At 40.7% G+C, this 12,642-nt stretch overlaps 1 protein-coding gene across 3 annotated transcripts in view; it reads right to left on the bottom strand.

The window, feature by feature from the left end:
* LOC147231245 (poly [ADP-ribose] polymerase tankyrase-1-like) overlaps positions 1 to 12,642 on the bottom strand; it is a 62,945-nt gene that overhangs the window by 8,294 nt on the left and 42,009 nt on the right. For all 3 annotated transcript variants that reach the window (XM_086152526.1, XM_086152527.1, XM_086152528.1), the window contains 15 exons: positions 10,671 to 10,765; positions 10,215 to 10,281; positions 9,776 to 9,962; positions 8,195 to 8,316; positions 8,007 to 8,098; positions 7,289 to 7,367; positions 6,527 to 6,698; positions 6,030 to 6,109; positions 5,294 to 5,439; positions 5,020 to 5,185; positions 2,542 to 2,761; positions 1,993 to 2,102; positions 942 to 1,130; positions 535 to 615; positions 264 to 459 (listed from right to left, as the gene is read on the bottom strand). In XM_086152526.1, the coding sequence (XP_086008652.1) occupies positions 264 to 459; positions 535 to 615; positions 942 to 1,130; positions 1,993 to 2,102; positions 2,542 to 2,761; positions 5,020 to 5,185; positions 5,294 to 5,439; positions 6,030 to 6,109; positions 6,527 to 6,698; positions 7,289 to 7,367; positions 8,007 to 8,098; positions 8,195 to 8,316; positions 9,776 to 9,962; positions 10,215 to 10,281; positions 10,671 to 10,765 (2,002 nt within the window). The remainder of the gene's footprint in view (positions 1 to 263; positions 460 to 534; positions 616 to 941; positions 1,131 to 1,992; positions 2,103 to 2,541; positions 2,762 to 5,019; positions 5,186 to 5,293; positions 5,440 to 6,029; positions 6,110 to 6,526; positions 6,699 to 7,288; positions 7,368 to 8,006; positions 8,099 to 8,194; positions 8,317 to 9,775; positions 9,963 to 10,214; positions 10,282 to 10,670; positions 10,766 to 12,642) is intronic.

Genomic DNA, 12,642 nt, shown 5'->3' with positions numbered 1-12,642 from the left:
GAGAAAAAAAACAACTGATACGATGAATAAAAATAAATTACTTAATTTAAAAAAAAAAAGCCCAGAATATTTCACAATGACGATATCAAAAGTGTCAAAATGTGTGATAATAATCGTGTGTATATAACCTATCTAGATATAAGCTACATTTAAAAAAACATCTTGACTAGAATATTTGCGGTGGTACTAAGACATGAGGAGACGTGCGAAGGAAATCAAAGCAAAACGGTGGTAAAAGGGTAAAAGAATTGTGCTTTTCGTACGTTCTCCTTCTTTTGGGTCAGAACCGGATGAACCGTCAGCAGTACCGGCTGCACCGGCGGCGCCTCCCGCGGCGATATCGCCCAGCAGCGTGGTCAGGTTGTCTACGCTGCTGGCCGCCGACAGGCAGGACGGCGACGGCGACGGGGAGATGACCATACCTCCCGTGGCACCGGCGCTGACCACACTCGCGCTCACCTTAAGAGGAAGAGACAAGCAGTGTTTTAGAGACAAATTAGTACCGTTCAGGTATGCGTGCGCGGGATTACTGACCACGGTAGCCTGCGGTTTCAAACAGCTCGGCAGGGCGTCCGGCGGCATGGCGTCGATAAGCAACGCTCTTATGTCATCGGCCTGCGGCAGAAGGTGATCGAGTGAGTTTAAGGATCCCGCCGACTGAACGCACGGAGTTATTTCGCAATTCGTAAAACTGCACCCACAGGAAGCACCGGGAGCAGCTATAATGACATTTACCAATGAAGGGAAAAAATGGGAATCAGCTGAACTAAATTGAATGCACAGGAAATGGGTCGTCCGCCAATTTGGACCGGGATGGATCAGCTAATTGTTTGCAAGCCAAACTTGAATCGGCGGTCCGCCTGAACTAAATCTATGCTCCCATAGAGAGTCACCGGCAACATTGACACGTGACAAAAATATAAATGTTTTCCATTACTCACCGTTGCCAGGTCCAGCGGTGTCTGTCCCTCCTGGTTTTTCACGGTGGGATTGGCTCCGTGGGCCAGTAACAAAGCGCACAGCTGAGTCCGGCCCTTCTGTGACGCTTCATGAAGAGGAGTGAATGCCCATTTATCGGTGGCATTCACACACGTGTTGTACTTTATGAGCAGGGCGGCGATGTCCACGTGCTGGACACGGCAATAAAAGGTCGGGTTGAAGCGGAGGAGAAGCAAAGAGGTAGGAAAGAGTTATGGCCGGGTTTTAAAGTTTTAGAAGTGAAGAGTCTGAGGAGACGGCAGAGGCCATGAAATGGGACGGCAATAAAAGAAGAATAACAACCACGAAGGTCTGGCCCATAACCTCTATAAGGGACCAGACGGTGCTAAAATTATTAAACTACTGAGTCAGAGCTACGGCTATTCTATGCTTGCTATTTTTCTTCTTTTAATCTGGCTCAAATTTTTGTCAAATAAAAAATATCAAGATATTAATGTTAACATAATATTACATACATATTATGTATATATGCATCGTAATATATATTTATTACCAATAATAAATCATTAAAGGAACAATAATGTATTATTAAAGTGCATCGTGTTGCAGTGATTTATGCCAGATACATATATATATATATAGTCGCTAACTAGCCGGCTAGCTGCTTTCACTGCAGAGTGCCAAATTGATTTGTTTTTATGTTATATAGTGTGTATATATATATATATATATATATATATACACACACACACACACACACACACTCACGTGTATGTATATATCTAGGTATATATACCCTAATTTCTGGACGATGAGCCGCTTTTTTCACTTAAACAACAAGGCGGCTAATATATGGACTTTTTTTGGGGGGGGTAACAAGCTTCACATATATATACATTTATAAAGGTATATATATATATATATATATATATAAAGGTCTTCATATATATATATACAAATATTTGTATGTACATATACGTGTGTGTGTGTGTGTATATATATATATATATATATATATATGTATATACACACCTTTATATGTGTGTGTTTTACCCCATATGAAGCAGCGTTGTGTAGAGGTATCAGCCCTCCTTTGTCCTGCGCGTTCACGTCAGCTCCGTGCTCTAACAGATACTCTGCCACTTCCAAGTTGTTGTAGCCCGCTGGGAAAAACCAAAGCGGGAAAAAAATTAAGTTTCACGGTCCGTTAGGACGGAAAGACAGACAGCGGGACGTATAAAATGATCAGAAAAGACGTTAACTAAATTTCTGGAAAGAAAAGAAAGAGAAATCTTTCTTCTTCAGCACGTTATCTATTAACTATCCCAAAAAATGTGATCGAATACGTGCTTCTAGACCGATTCTCTGTCGATTAGGTTAAAAATGCACATCAGATTGAAATTCAGCGCTGCAATTCAGGGAGTTATTCCTTGTCCGTACACATCGGTCAAATTGCTCTTTGCACAACTCCCAACCCACACTGTTATAATCAATGATGAGTATCAATAAATCTGACATGCCCCGTTTGCCAAAGTCATTCTGTATATTAAGTGTGCTCTCTGCATGACCGATGAAACGTGCACCCAAATAATCTTTCTCTACCTGCGAGATGGAGCGGGGTGGAGTTGCGGCCTTGCGTGTCTCGACAGTTGATGTTCTCCCGGCTACAGAGCTTCTGCACCCTGGCCAGACAGCCCTTTTTCGCCGCATCCAGCAGGGCAGCGTCTCCCCGCAGCAGGTCCTGGATGTCCGTGTCTCCATCTTTCACCAGGTCCAGAGGTGTGTTCCCGTCTCGGTTCTTCTTGGTGGGGTCGGCGCCGTGCTGCAGAGATGACATTTCAGAAGAATTGGGAGGAGGACAAAAAATATTTTCAAAAAAAAAACGGCTGTTTTGATAGGAAGAAATTATTCAGAATTTGCTATTATAAGAAACTTCCTTTTTAATTTTCATAGAATAGAACAGAATAGAATGTGCTTTTAATCGTCCCTGAATGGTGGGGATTTCAATTTGCACAGCAAAAAGTGGACAGTGCAATACGGGTAGTTGAGAAATCAATCTAAGTTAAAACAGTAGCATACAAAAATATCAGAAAATACTTTTGAAGGTGACTATAAACTTGAAACGGTTGTCAAGAAATAACAACAACACACAAAAAAAACATTATGTTTCTGGATGTAGACCTTAAAATTGCACATCACATTTTTAAATATTACAAAGAATCCATGAAAAATAATACAATTTCCTAAGTTATATTATTGGATATTAGTGCTGATAAACCAAAATTGAAAAAAGCGGATGCTTTCCCATCACCGTTCACCAGAGCAGAACAGAACAGAGAAAAAGATGGAGAGAGTTGAAGACAGAATCCCCCCCCTACATTTCCCTTTTTAAAGGTAACCTTTCACGTCATTGTGAGTTCTTAAAGTTGGTCTTTACACTACTTAGCTGTAATAGCGACCCCCGGGTTTCCTGTCCTGCCCTTAAAAAAGGTGCAAACACGATGGATTGCAACATCAAGTCCTTTAAACGAACCTATACCATTATTTTACACTCTGAGTTGCATACTGGATAGATGAATTCCCTTATTCACAAATGAATGTGTTGCATGTTCTTGGGTTATGGGAGGAAACTGGAGAACCCAGAGGAAACCCACGCAGACAAGGGGAGACACCGTGCCCATGCAGGAATTAAACCAGGGATCTTCTTGCTGTGAGGATGAAACACTGACGACATGTCACCGTGCCACATTTTATCCATCCATCCATCCATCCATCCATCCATCCATCCATCCATCCATCCATCCATCCATCCATCCATCCAATCTTAACAATAAACACAAGAGGATGCAGTATTCTCTCAAAACTAGAAGATACACTGCTTGACTGACAGCCCCGAACTGACAAACTACAGTTTCTTACTGCATAAAACTTTAAAAGTTCAAGATGCAACTTAAAGTAGAGGTTGAAGTCTCGCACTGTAGAAAAATACATAAAACTGCCAAAACTGCTGCGACAGCCTTGACTGAAAAAGACACATTAATAACGTGTAAAAGAAGAACAGCAGGAAACAGCCTTTTTGAGACAGATAACACTGTCTGCATCACATATGGTAACCGAAAGAAAATAATGTTTGACACGTACATCCCCTACAACATTCTATAAATGTGGCTTGCCTGCTTAGCTTTTTTTAGTATATGATGCCCATATTCAGACAGCAGGAAGGAATCTTTACAATTAAATTTTGGTCCATTGTCATATACATTTTTTAAAAAATATTCAGCACTGTCGAGATAAAGAAGGAGAATTATACATACCTCGGGTCAATAGAAAAAAAAAGGGGAGGATGTGCACATGTTGGAACGGGTGGAAGAAAGTGTCAGGGGTGATAAAAAGGGTAGAATGAAAGGAAAAGCGTAGAAGACAGTGATTACTAAATGTTTAAAGATGTTGAGGAAAAGACAGGAAGCAGAGCTGAAGGCGTAGATGAAGATGATGAGGATCTTTTTGGCAGTGAGGAGGATGGATAAGATCAGGAATGAGTCCATCAGACGGGTAGCACAGGTTAGATATTTTGGAGGTTAAGTTAGACTGAGATGGTTTGAATATCTACAGAGGAGGGATAGTGAATATATTGGTAAAAGGAGAAGATGGTTAGATGGACACAGATGATTGGCTGTGGCGATCCCTGAAGGGAAAGAAAAAAGAAGACATTTCCCCTGGGGTTGAGGTGTGTTTGTCTTCTTTTCGCTCCTGTTTACATACACTCCGATTGGTTGTTGGTTTAATAGAAAAAGGAAAAGCATGAAATTCCTAATATCAAAAACACAACAGTGATGCAATCTCATCTGGAGGCGCTTATGAGAGGAAAAAACAAAACACAAGCAGCTCTGAAACAGCACCATCCTATGAAAAGATCAGCAATGTGCGATTTAGAATTTCAGTGATTGGGACTTAAATCGGAGCTGAGGCCTCAAAAGATGACGCACTTACTAAATAATGGTAATAACATTACAACATTTAAGTAGGACATTAACGAAAGTCTGTTTTGTGCTGCTTTTTTGCAGAAAATGCAGAACACACCTTGAGCAACAGCTTGCAGATCTCGTATTTGCCCTTGGCCGCGGCCTCGTGGAGCGGCGTGAACTTCCACAAGTCAGCTACGTTGACTGAGGCTCCGTGTCTGACCAGCAGCTCTGCCACTTCATAATGGCCGTAGGAGCAGGCGTTGTGAAGAGGAACCAGACCGCTACAGTGGAAAATATAATGTTTGAGGGAATGAGCATTGCAGAAACCGACAACTGCGAAGACTTCTCATAAACCCTGACTCCTGTTGTGTTCACGTTAAACACCCCACCCTTTGTCTTTAGCGTGCACGTCGGCCCCGTGGTGCAGCAGGTACTCCACCACTGACACTCTGTTGTAGCCGGCGGCAAAGTGAAGGGGGGTGGAGTGCCGGCCCTCCAGATCTCTGCAATTCACATTCTGAGCTGTACACAATGACTGGACAGACACACAGGAGAAGCGCTTAAGGCATACATTTACTTAATTCAAATGCATCTCCACTAGTCTCACTGACTTGGCTACATTTTACACTTAAAGTCTTGGATCATTCATAACCTATCCTGACTATCCTGGATTCTGAGTCGCAGGGGTGACGTAACCTATCACTAACTCATACACACAAAATTTAGATTCTCCAATGAACCTATTGCATATTTTTGTGCTGACCGTTGCTAACCATTGTGCCAGGGGGCTTCCATGGATCTTTTTATTTTTCTTTCAACATCTTCACTACATGGTGGAAAATTATTTATATCAACACTTTCCAAATGATGATAGAAAACAACTTCTATCTTATAAAAAAACTGAAGGAATTATTAATTTGTTCTTGCCAGCAGATGGTAAACGGTCTCCACTTAAATAGTGCTTTCTCATCTTTCTGTGTTTTCCATTTCTACGCACACTTGAGCCAACTGAGCCGGAGCCATTCCAATTGTTTCTAAGAACGTCTTTTTTATTGCACGCTTTATGAAAAACACATGTAATGTGCAAATGTATGTAAGAACTGTTGAAAAATACAACAAAACTACCTTGACGGTGTCCAGGTCTCCCGCTTTAGCAGCTTCCAGGAGTCTGTAGTCCACATCTGAGTTTCTCACCTGGATATTCTCTGGAGAGTGGAAACAGGACATTATGCATAAATACTCAAGATCCTTAAAGTGTGTGTCCCATATCTGAAGTAAATAAAAGGTGAAAGGGCTTGTCTTTGCTTTGATACATTTGTTCTCCCTTCATTCTACTGACAGCTCAATTTTAAACACTGGTTAGATTTCTAGCTACAGGTCATGGTTTCATTGAAATATGAGGAAATAGAAGAGCAGAAGTGATTCAGACTGTTGGCAACATGACAGATGGAGTGTGTCTATAAATAGCAAGCAAATGTGCGATGATCTAACACAATTTCTCTTAAAGGGAAAAACATATCAACGTTGACCTTTAGGCACATTTTCAAGCAAACAACCGTTGGTAGCCACTGTATAGCTATATATATACATATAAACACACACACACACATATATGTTCATACCAGTGAGTATCTGCTGAACTGCTTCATTTCCCATCTGAGCAGCAGTGAAGCCCTGTAGTGACACCATAGAAGCATCCGCACCGAATTCTAGCAGCTGCCTGCAGGTTTGTAGATGCCCGGCCAGGGCGGCGCGGTGCAAGGCTGTCTGACCTAAGGTGTCGAGTGCATTCACCTGCAAACATCCCATTATGATTAGTCTGCAGAAACCAAACGCTCCTTCAATCTGGAACCCTAATTGATTTACCCTAAACAATTTATTAGTGTAATACTCAACTTTGATTTTCAGCAAAATCCCAAATATTTTCCTTTGATTTTACTGTTTTTCCATTTTCATCTTTGTTGTTCTATACCATCTCTGTTTCTTTTACTTATGAATTTCCATTAGAGATCAGACAGCATGGGGCAATCCCCTCAACATTAACTATTTCTACGTATTGTTAAGGAATTGGACAACTATTATGCATCTTTCTTCAATTCAGACAACCTTAAACTGACTATACGTTTAAATTAGTGGCTTAAACCAGATAAACATAGACTGCGATGACTTTTTTTTGAGGGGGGGGTACAACCAAAGGCATGATGTTAACTGATAGCATTTTGGTATCTGGGTGTATATATGGAAAATCTAAAAATAGGCAGAATCAAGGAGGGCGTCAAGCATTCATTTTCATTTCTAAAGTTTGGAGTAAAGAGAAAGGAAGAATCTAAATGCAGTGATTCATAAACATGGATCACATATGGAGCGGGAGACATATTGTTTACCTTGGCGCCATGTTTCTGTAGCACTTCCATAATATCATTATGAGCCCGTTCCGCCGCCACATGGAGGGGAGTCATGAAACTATATAACCAGGGAGAAATTTCAGTGACGATTCGGAGATGCTGCACCATGACAGGTAATATTTTATGTATGTTTTTTGAAATGCTAGACGAAACAACCCCAAGGTTGCTTCCTTTGGCATGTTGGTTTAGCTATTGAATGAAATCCTCGAACTTGTAAATGATAACATCTGACCATGTCAGTTGCAAGGATACAGTAGAGCCAGGTGATGTTAAGAAAAAATGTAATCATAAGAATGTTGGAAAGTATTTTTTTTATAAATGATAAATATACAAAACTAATGAAAAAGATCAGTAAAAAAGGTTAAATCTTTACACACTACATAAAAAAAAAAATAAAAAAAAAACATCCATCATAAATGTGCGCAATCGTTAATTTTTACGGGGGTAACAAATGCTAACAAAAAAATGAATGCATCCTCAGATGCAGAGAACCTAGGAAACATTCTCTCCCAGCAATTCTAGATTAGTGTTCATACCAAATATATGTGCCAGTGTCAATATACTGTTTATGACACGGAGAAGACAAAAAACAAAACACACATAGAACCAGCTATCAGTTATTTCATGTATTAGTATCAGCTAACAAATTCCAATTCGGTGAATGTCTCACATCATTTTGATTGAAAGCAGGACTCACTCTTTATTCTTTTCATTGACGTTGGCGCCTTTCCTCAACAGCAGCTCCGTCACCTGTTTCCTCTTGGGGTGTGCCGACGCTACAGCGCAGTGCTGAAACACACGCATGTCTTTGCATCAGCGCATCAGATCAGAAATATGTGTGTGCAAAGTACTGCCGGTGTTCGTGTGAGCGTGTGTGCATCCTACCAATGCCGTTTCATGTGTGTGTGGGTGTTTGAAGTTGATTATCTCCAATGCCAATGTCTTCTTGGTCTTGGCCATGTCAGCTTCCCGAGCAGCTTGAAGCAGCGAATGACCCTTGAACTCATCTGTATGAAAACACAGACAATTCAGCTATGGGGCAGAAACAACGAAACCTTAATACATATATATAGTGATTATAGTATAATAAAGTCACTATATTAACCAGACTTATAAGGGATTCACAACACGACACCATTTGGTTCAAGTGACTTAATAGATCTTCTTAGTCTGTGTGATGCCGTTGGAATAGAATAGGATGGTGTGTTGGAAAAAAGCACCTTTGGCCAAATAAAAAGTCTGAAACAATGTTTTGTAATCCAAAGCCTCAAGTAAAAACGAGAAGCAAAAGATTTAATAAAAAATACTGGTACTAAGTGTTTTGTATATGACTTGTATTCTACAATCAGTTACTCAAGAAAATGTGCGATGAGTTCAAAAACACAGCCTTGGAAAACATTCCGCTAACAAAAGCATCACAAGCCACTGTTGTACATAAAATAAAGACTGAATAGCTTTTGATTTTTGCTATGATTCTAAAATATTACAAAAGAGACAGGACAGCTGTGGCTTAGGTGGTAGAGCGGGAGTCCCTCTAATCCCCAAAAGGGTTGGCGATTCAATTCCCAGCTCCTCCAGTCTTTATGCCATAACATTACATTCCAGTCATTTGGCAGATGCTTGTATCCAAAGTGACTTACAAAAAGTGCAATTCAGTCACCGAAGATCGGAAGTACCGGTAGTCAGAAGTCAGAAGTGACCGCTCAACCAAATAGAGATCTAAGAACCACATGCACACATAAATTCATTTCATCTTCTTTTTTGCGATTAGAGGGGTAGTGTTTGGTGAAGAGGTATGTTTTCAGCCCAAGTGCCCAAGTGTCCTTGGGAAAGACACTGAACCCCCAGTCGTTCCCAATGGCCCGGTTAGCACCTTGCACGGAGGCTCTGCTGCCAATGGTTTGTAAATGGGTTAAAACTATCGAGTGTAAAACCCACAAAGTGCGAAAATGCTGTGTAAGTGGAAACCATTTACCATTTATATGTGGCAACAAGCAGAGCAGAGGGAAAACCGACTGAGGAATTCCTGCATGTGGCCCGTATGTTTGACCACGTGAATCCTCATAAGAGTGCTTTAATTTTTTTATATTTTCGGGATGGGGAACAAAATGGGGATATTTGGAGAATTTGTATATCTGATAAACTGAGAACCACATGAGAATCGAACGTTAAGTCTGGTCATTCGCCCCATCGGACAGTTTCCCATTGAGCTACTCGGTGTTTTTTTTTTATTGTCAGAGGAAAACGGAGAACCTAAAGAGAACTCACGCAGACACATGCAAGCAGAGCATGCAAACTCCACACAGAATTAATGGTACCAAGCAAGGAAGCTTTCTACTGTTAGGCAGGAGTCCAAACTAATAGACCACAGTGCAGCCTAGTACTCAGTCATGCTTTTTGAAAATACAAATGCTCTTAAATCAATCAATGCAGCAGCAGTTTATGTAAATTGTATTCTGCACTCACATGTGAGCCTCTCCTTCAGCTCCGGAGTTGGAGCCATGTCCACGGAGTTCTTGCTGTGACAGTTGAGTAGAGTTGGATCGGCTCCATGGCTCAGGAGCAGCGAGCACACCTCCACTCGGTTTTTAGATGCTGCTTCGTGAAGCGGGGTGAACTGCCACAGGTCCATGGCATTAACACAGGCACCATGCTGAAGAAGAGTGCATATTATTCAGTTTTATACTGACACGTGAGTTTTTTTAGTCAGATCAATTTTTTTAGTCAGTTGAATTTGAGCCGCACAGGATCTGATGTCCCCTTATAACATCCCTTATTAGGAATAAAAGGAAATCAAACAGTACAGTAATGTTCAGTGAGATGATTTGATTTACACAATATCAGGTTCACATATTTTGCATGTGTGTGTGTGTGTGTGTGTGTGTGTGCGTGCATTTTAGCATACCTTTAGTAGTAGCTCGGTTACTTCATAGTGTCCATAAGAGCAGGCATTATGTAATGGCACCAGACCACTGGAATATACATAAGAAAATGATGTGCAAAAAAAACGAAATATATAAAAAGATTAAAGAAACTAAAAATAATTTCAACATCAAACTTATATGCCCTATTCATTTAACAAAAATAGAAAGTTAGTAAGTCAATCCCACACTGAGTCAGTATGTGTGTGTTGCAAATACATTTCCAAAGTAAATCTCTGAAGTAATTTATCTAAATGAAATATTTGATGATGAAGAAATAAGTGAAAGCTTTATTCAGACAATTCAAGAAAGTCTACTTGAGAATAAATCTACTTGGTAGCAGTCGTGCCAGAGAAATATTTGCAGATTTGCAATACTTTCAACACGCTGTTTTTTAATCATTAACTATTTCTGATTCTGACATATTCACACGTACATACCCCTTGTCCTTGGCATGAACATCTGCTCCGTGTTGTAGTAATAGCTGAACTATCCTCACCCTGTTATAGCCTGCTGCCAGATGGAGCGGGGTGGACTGAGGGAAGAAGGGGGATGGGGCGGAAGGAAACAGAATAAACTCTCAGTCCTGAACGTCTCAATTTTTACTGAGAAAAAGGGTGTATGAACACATCTTATTCAATTTACACAGAATGAAAACAAACATTTGCAAGACTTTTGCTGTCTGCTACAATTACAAATTGTTAACCTATCTGAGACGTGAAAAATGTTTTTAGTTGCAGTTGGACGCATTTAACACTGAATACTCTTTAAGGTTAAAGCATCAGTATGAAAAGGAACTTTAACTATCTTTGTGACGTTGCGTTACATGCATTAATGGTGAAGTGAATGATATTTCTCATATGTAGAATTCATTATGTTTTTCTTAATCTTAGAATTGTTTTTGAAGGGATGAAGAAGAAAAAGTCCATCCATCCATCCATTGTCAGACACTTATCCTGCACTCAGGGTGGCGGGGGAAGCTGGAGCTTGGAGCTAAAATGAATTTTATGCTCTCCACATTGCAGCTAAACTTAAACTGGTTGCTTCCACAAAAGAGATCAAATGAATTTGTTCACATGTCAACCAAGGATGCTACTGCTAACTGTAGCCTAGCTCCCCGCATCAGTCGGAGACAACCCGTGTGACAGAAAAATGTCATCTGGCCGCCAGTTTTTAAACCAGCTTTCAGAACATTTTGTTGCTATTTGAGAGACTTTCCACCACCAAAAAAACAAATCAGTTGATTTATGCAGGACGGTTCATTTTCCAGGATGCAGCAACAAAATAATGGAGTTTGGTCCAAGCCATAGGGAAATAATGGCACAATGACATAAACATATTTGCTTCTTAGAAGAGAAAGGGAGACCTACCAAATATATTGTGAACCTGATTGTAAAGTGTTCGGTTGGGTACTAGTGTATTAAGAGACTTGCAATAATGCACTGCTTTAGTCAGACTATAGTCATATTTCGTATAATAAAATATTAATATGATTCAATTGCTCAATTTTTTCCCACTTTTTTATACATATTGTCAACATATTGTTTAGTTGCAGCTTGTTAAACAAGTTCCCTACTATTTATATATATTGTTTACACTGTTTATTATAATTTTTTTCATTTTTGGTAACTTTTTCTTGCTCTGTCCAGTTTCTGCTGTGAGCGGTTGAAATGTCCCCACTGTGGGGCGATTAAAGAAATATTGTATTCATTTTAGGTCAGTGTTCACGAGCCACCCCAACACATCTCCGGGTCATTCGATACCCAGCCAACCAGAGTTCAGCGTGGATAACCTCTGGTTCAAAGAAATATTTAGAGATGATTGTCAGGATTGGTCACACCATCTGAGGTTATTAACTTCAACATACATCAAAGTGCAGGCCCTTAACTCATATCTGTTCGAGCCGGTGATGTGTTATTCCCACATTCCTTGTAGCGAATGAGAAAAGCCGAGTTCCATCAGGGAGCGCTAACCCCTCCGCCGCTCCTGCTCAGCTTTGCGGCGAATCCATGCAGGCAATTGCAGTACTTTATTTTCATGTGCATAACATGCAGCCGATCACATGCGAGGGCAGACTAGGATTATCAATTTTAAGGAACTTTTTCTGAGGATAGAGTACATGACCGAGCTCTCCGCAACCTCTGCACTTTAAAAAAAAGTTTGTATTCAGCCGCGCCGAAACTACCGGTGAGGCACTTCAAAGAATAAGTGCAGCGGTAGCGGCAAGGTGCAACCTCAGCACCCTGTCAGCTCCTCCATCGGTGGACCAAGAAAAAGAAGTTGATACACAGAGACCAACGGCTTCTGCTGTGCAGAGGTTCTTTGACGAAAGAGCAACAGGACATCCTGCAAGGAGAAATGCCACAGCTGATGCTGTACTGAAGGTGAGGTCCTGTCTCGAGGAGTCCCTCG

Source organism: Fistularia commersonii, chromosome 9, assembly GCF_037954325.1.
Source record: "Fistularia commersonii isolate RoL2024-O1a breed Wild chromosome 9, RoL_Fcom_v1.0, whole genome shotgun sequence".
In the NCBI taxonomy this organism is placed as follows: Eukaryota; Metazoa; Chordata; class Actinopteri; order Syngnathiformes; family Fistulariidae; genus Fistularia; species Fistularia commersonii.
This window is presented reverse-complemented; position numbering and strand designations above follow the sequence as displayed.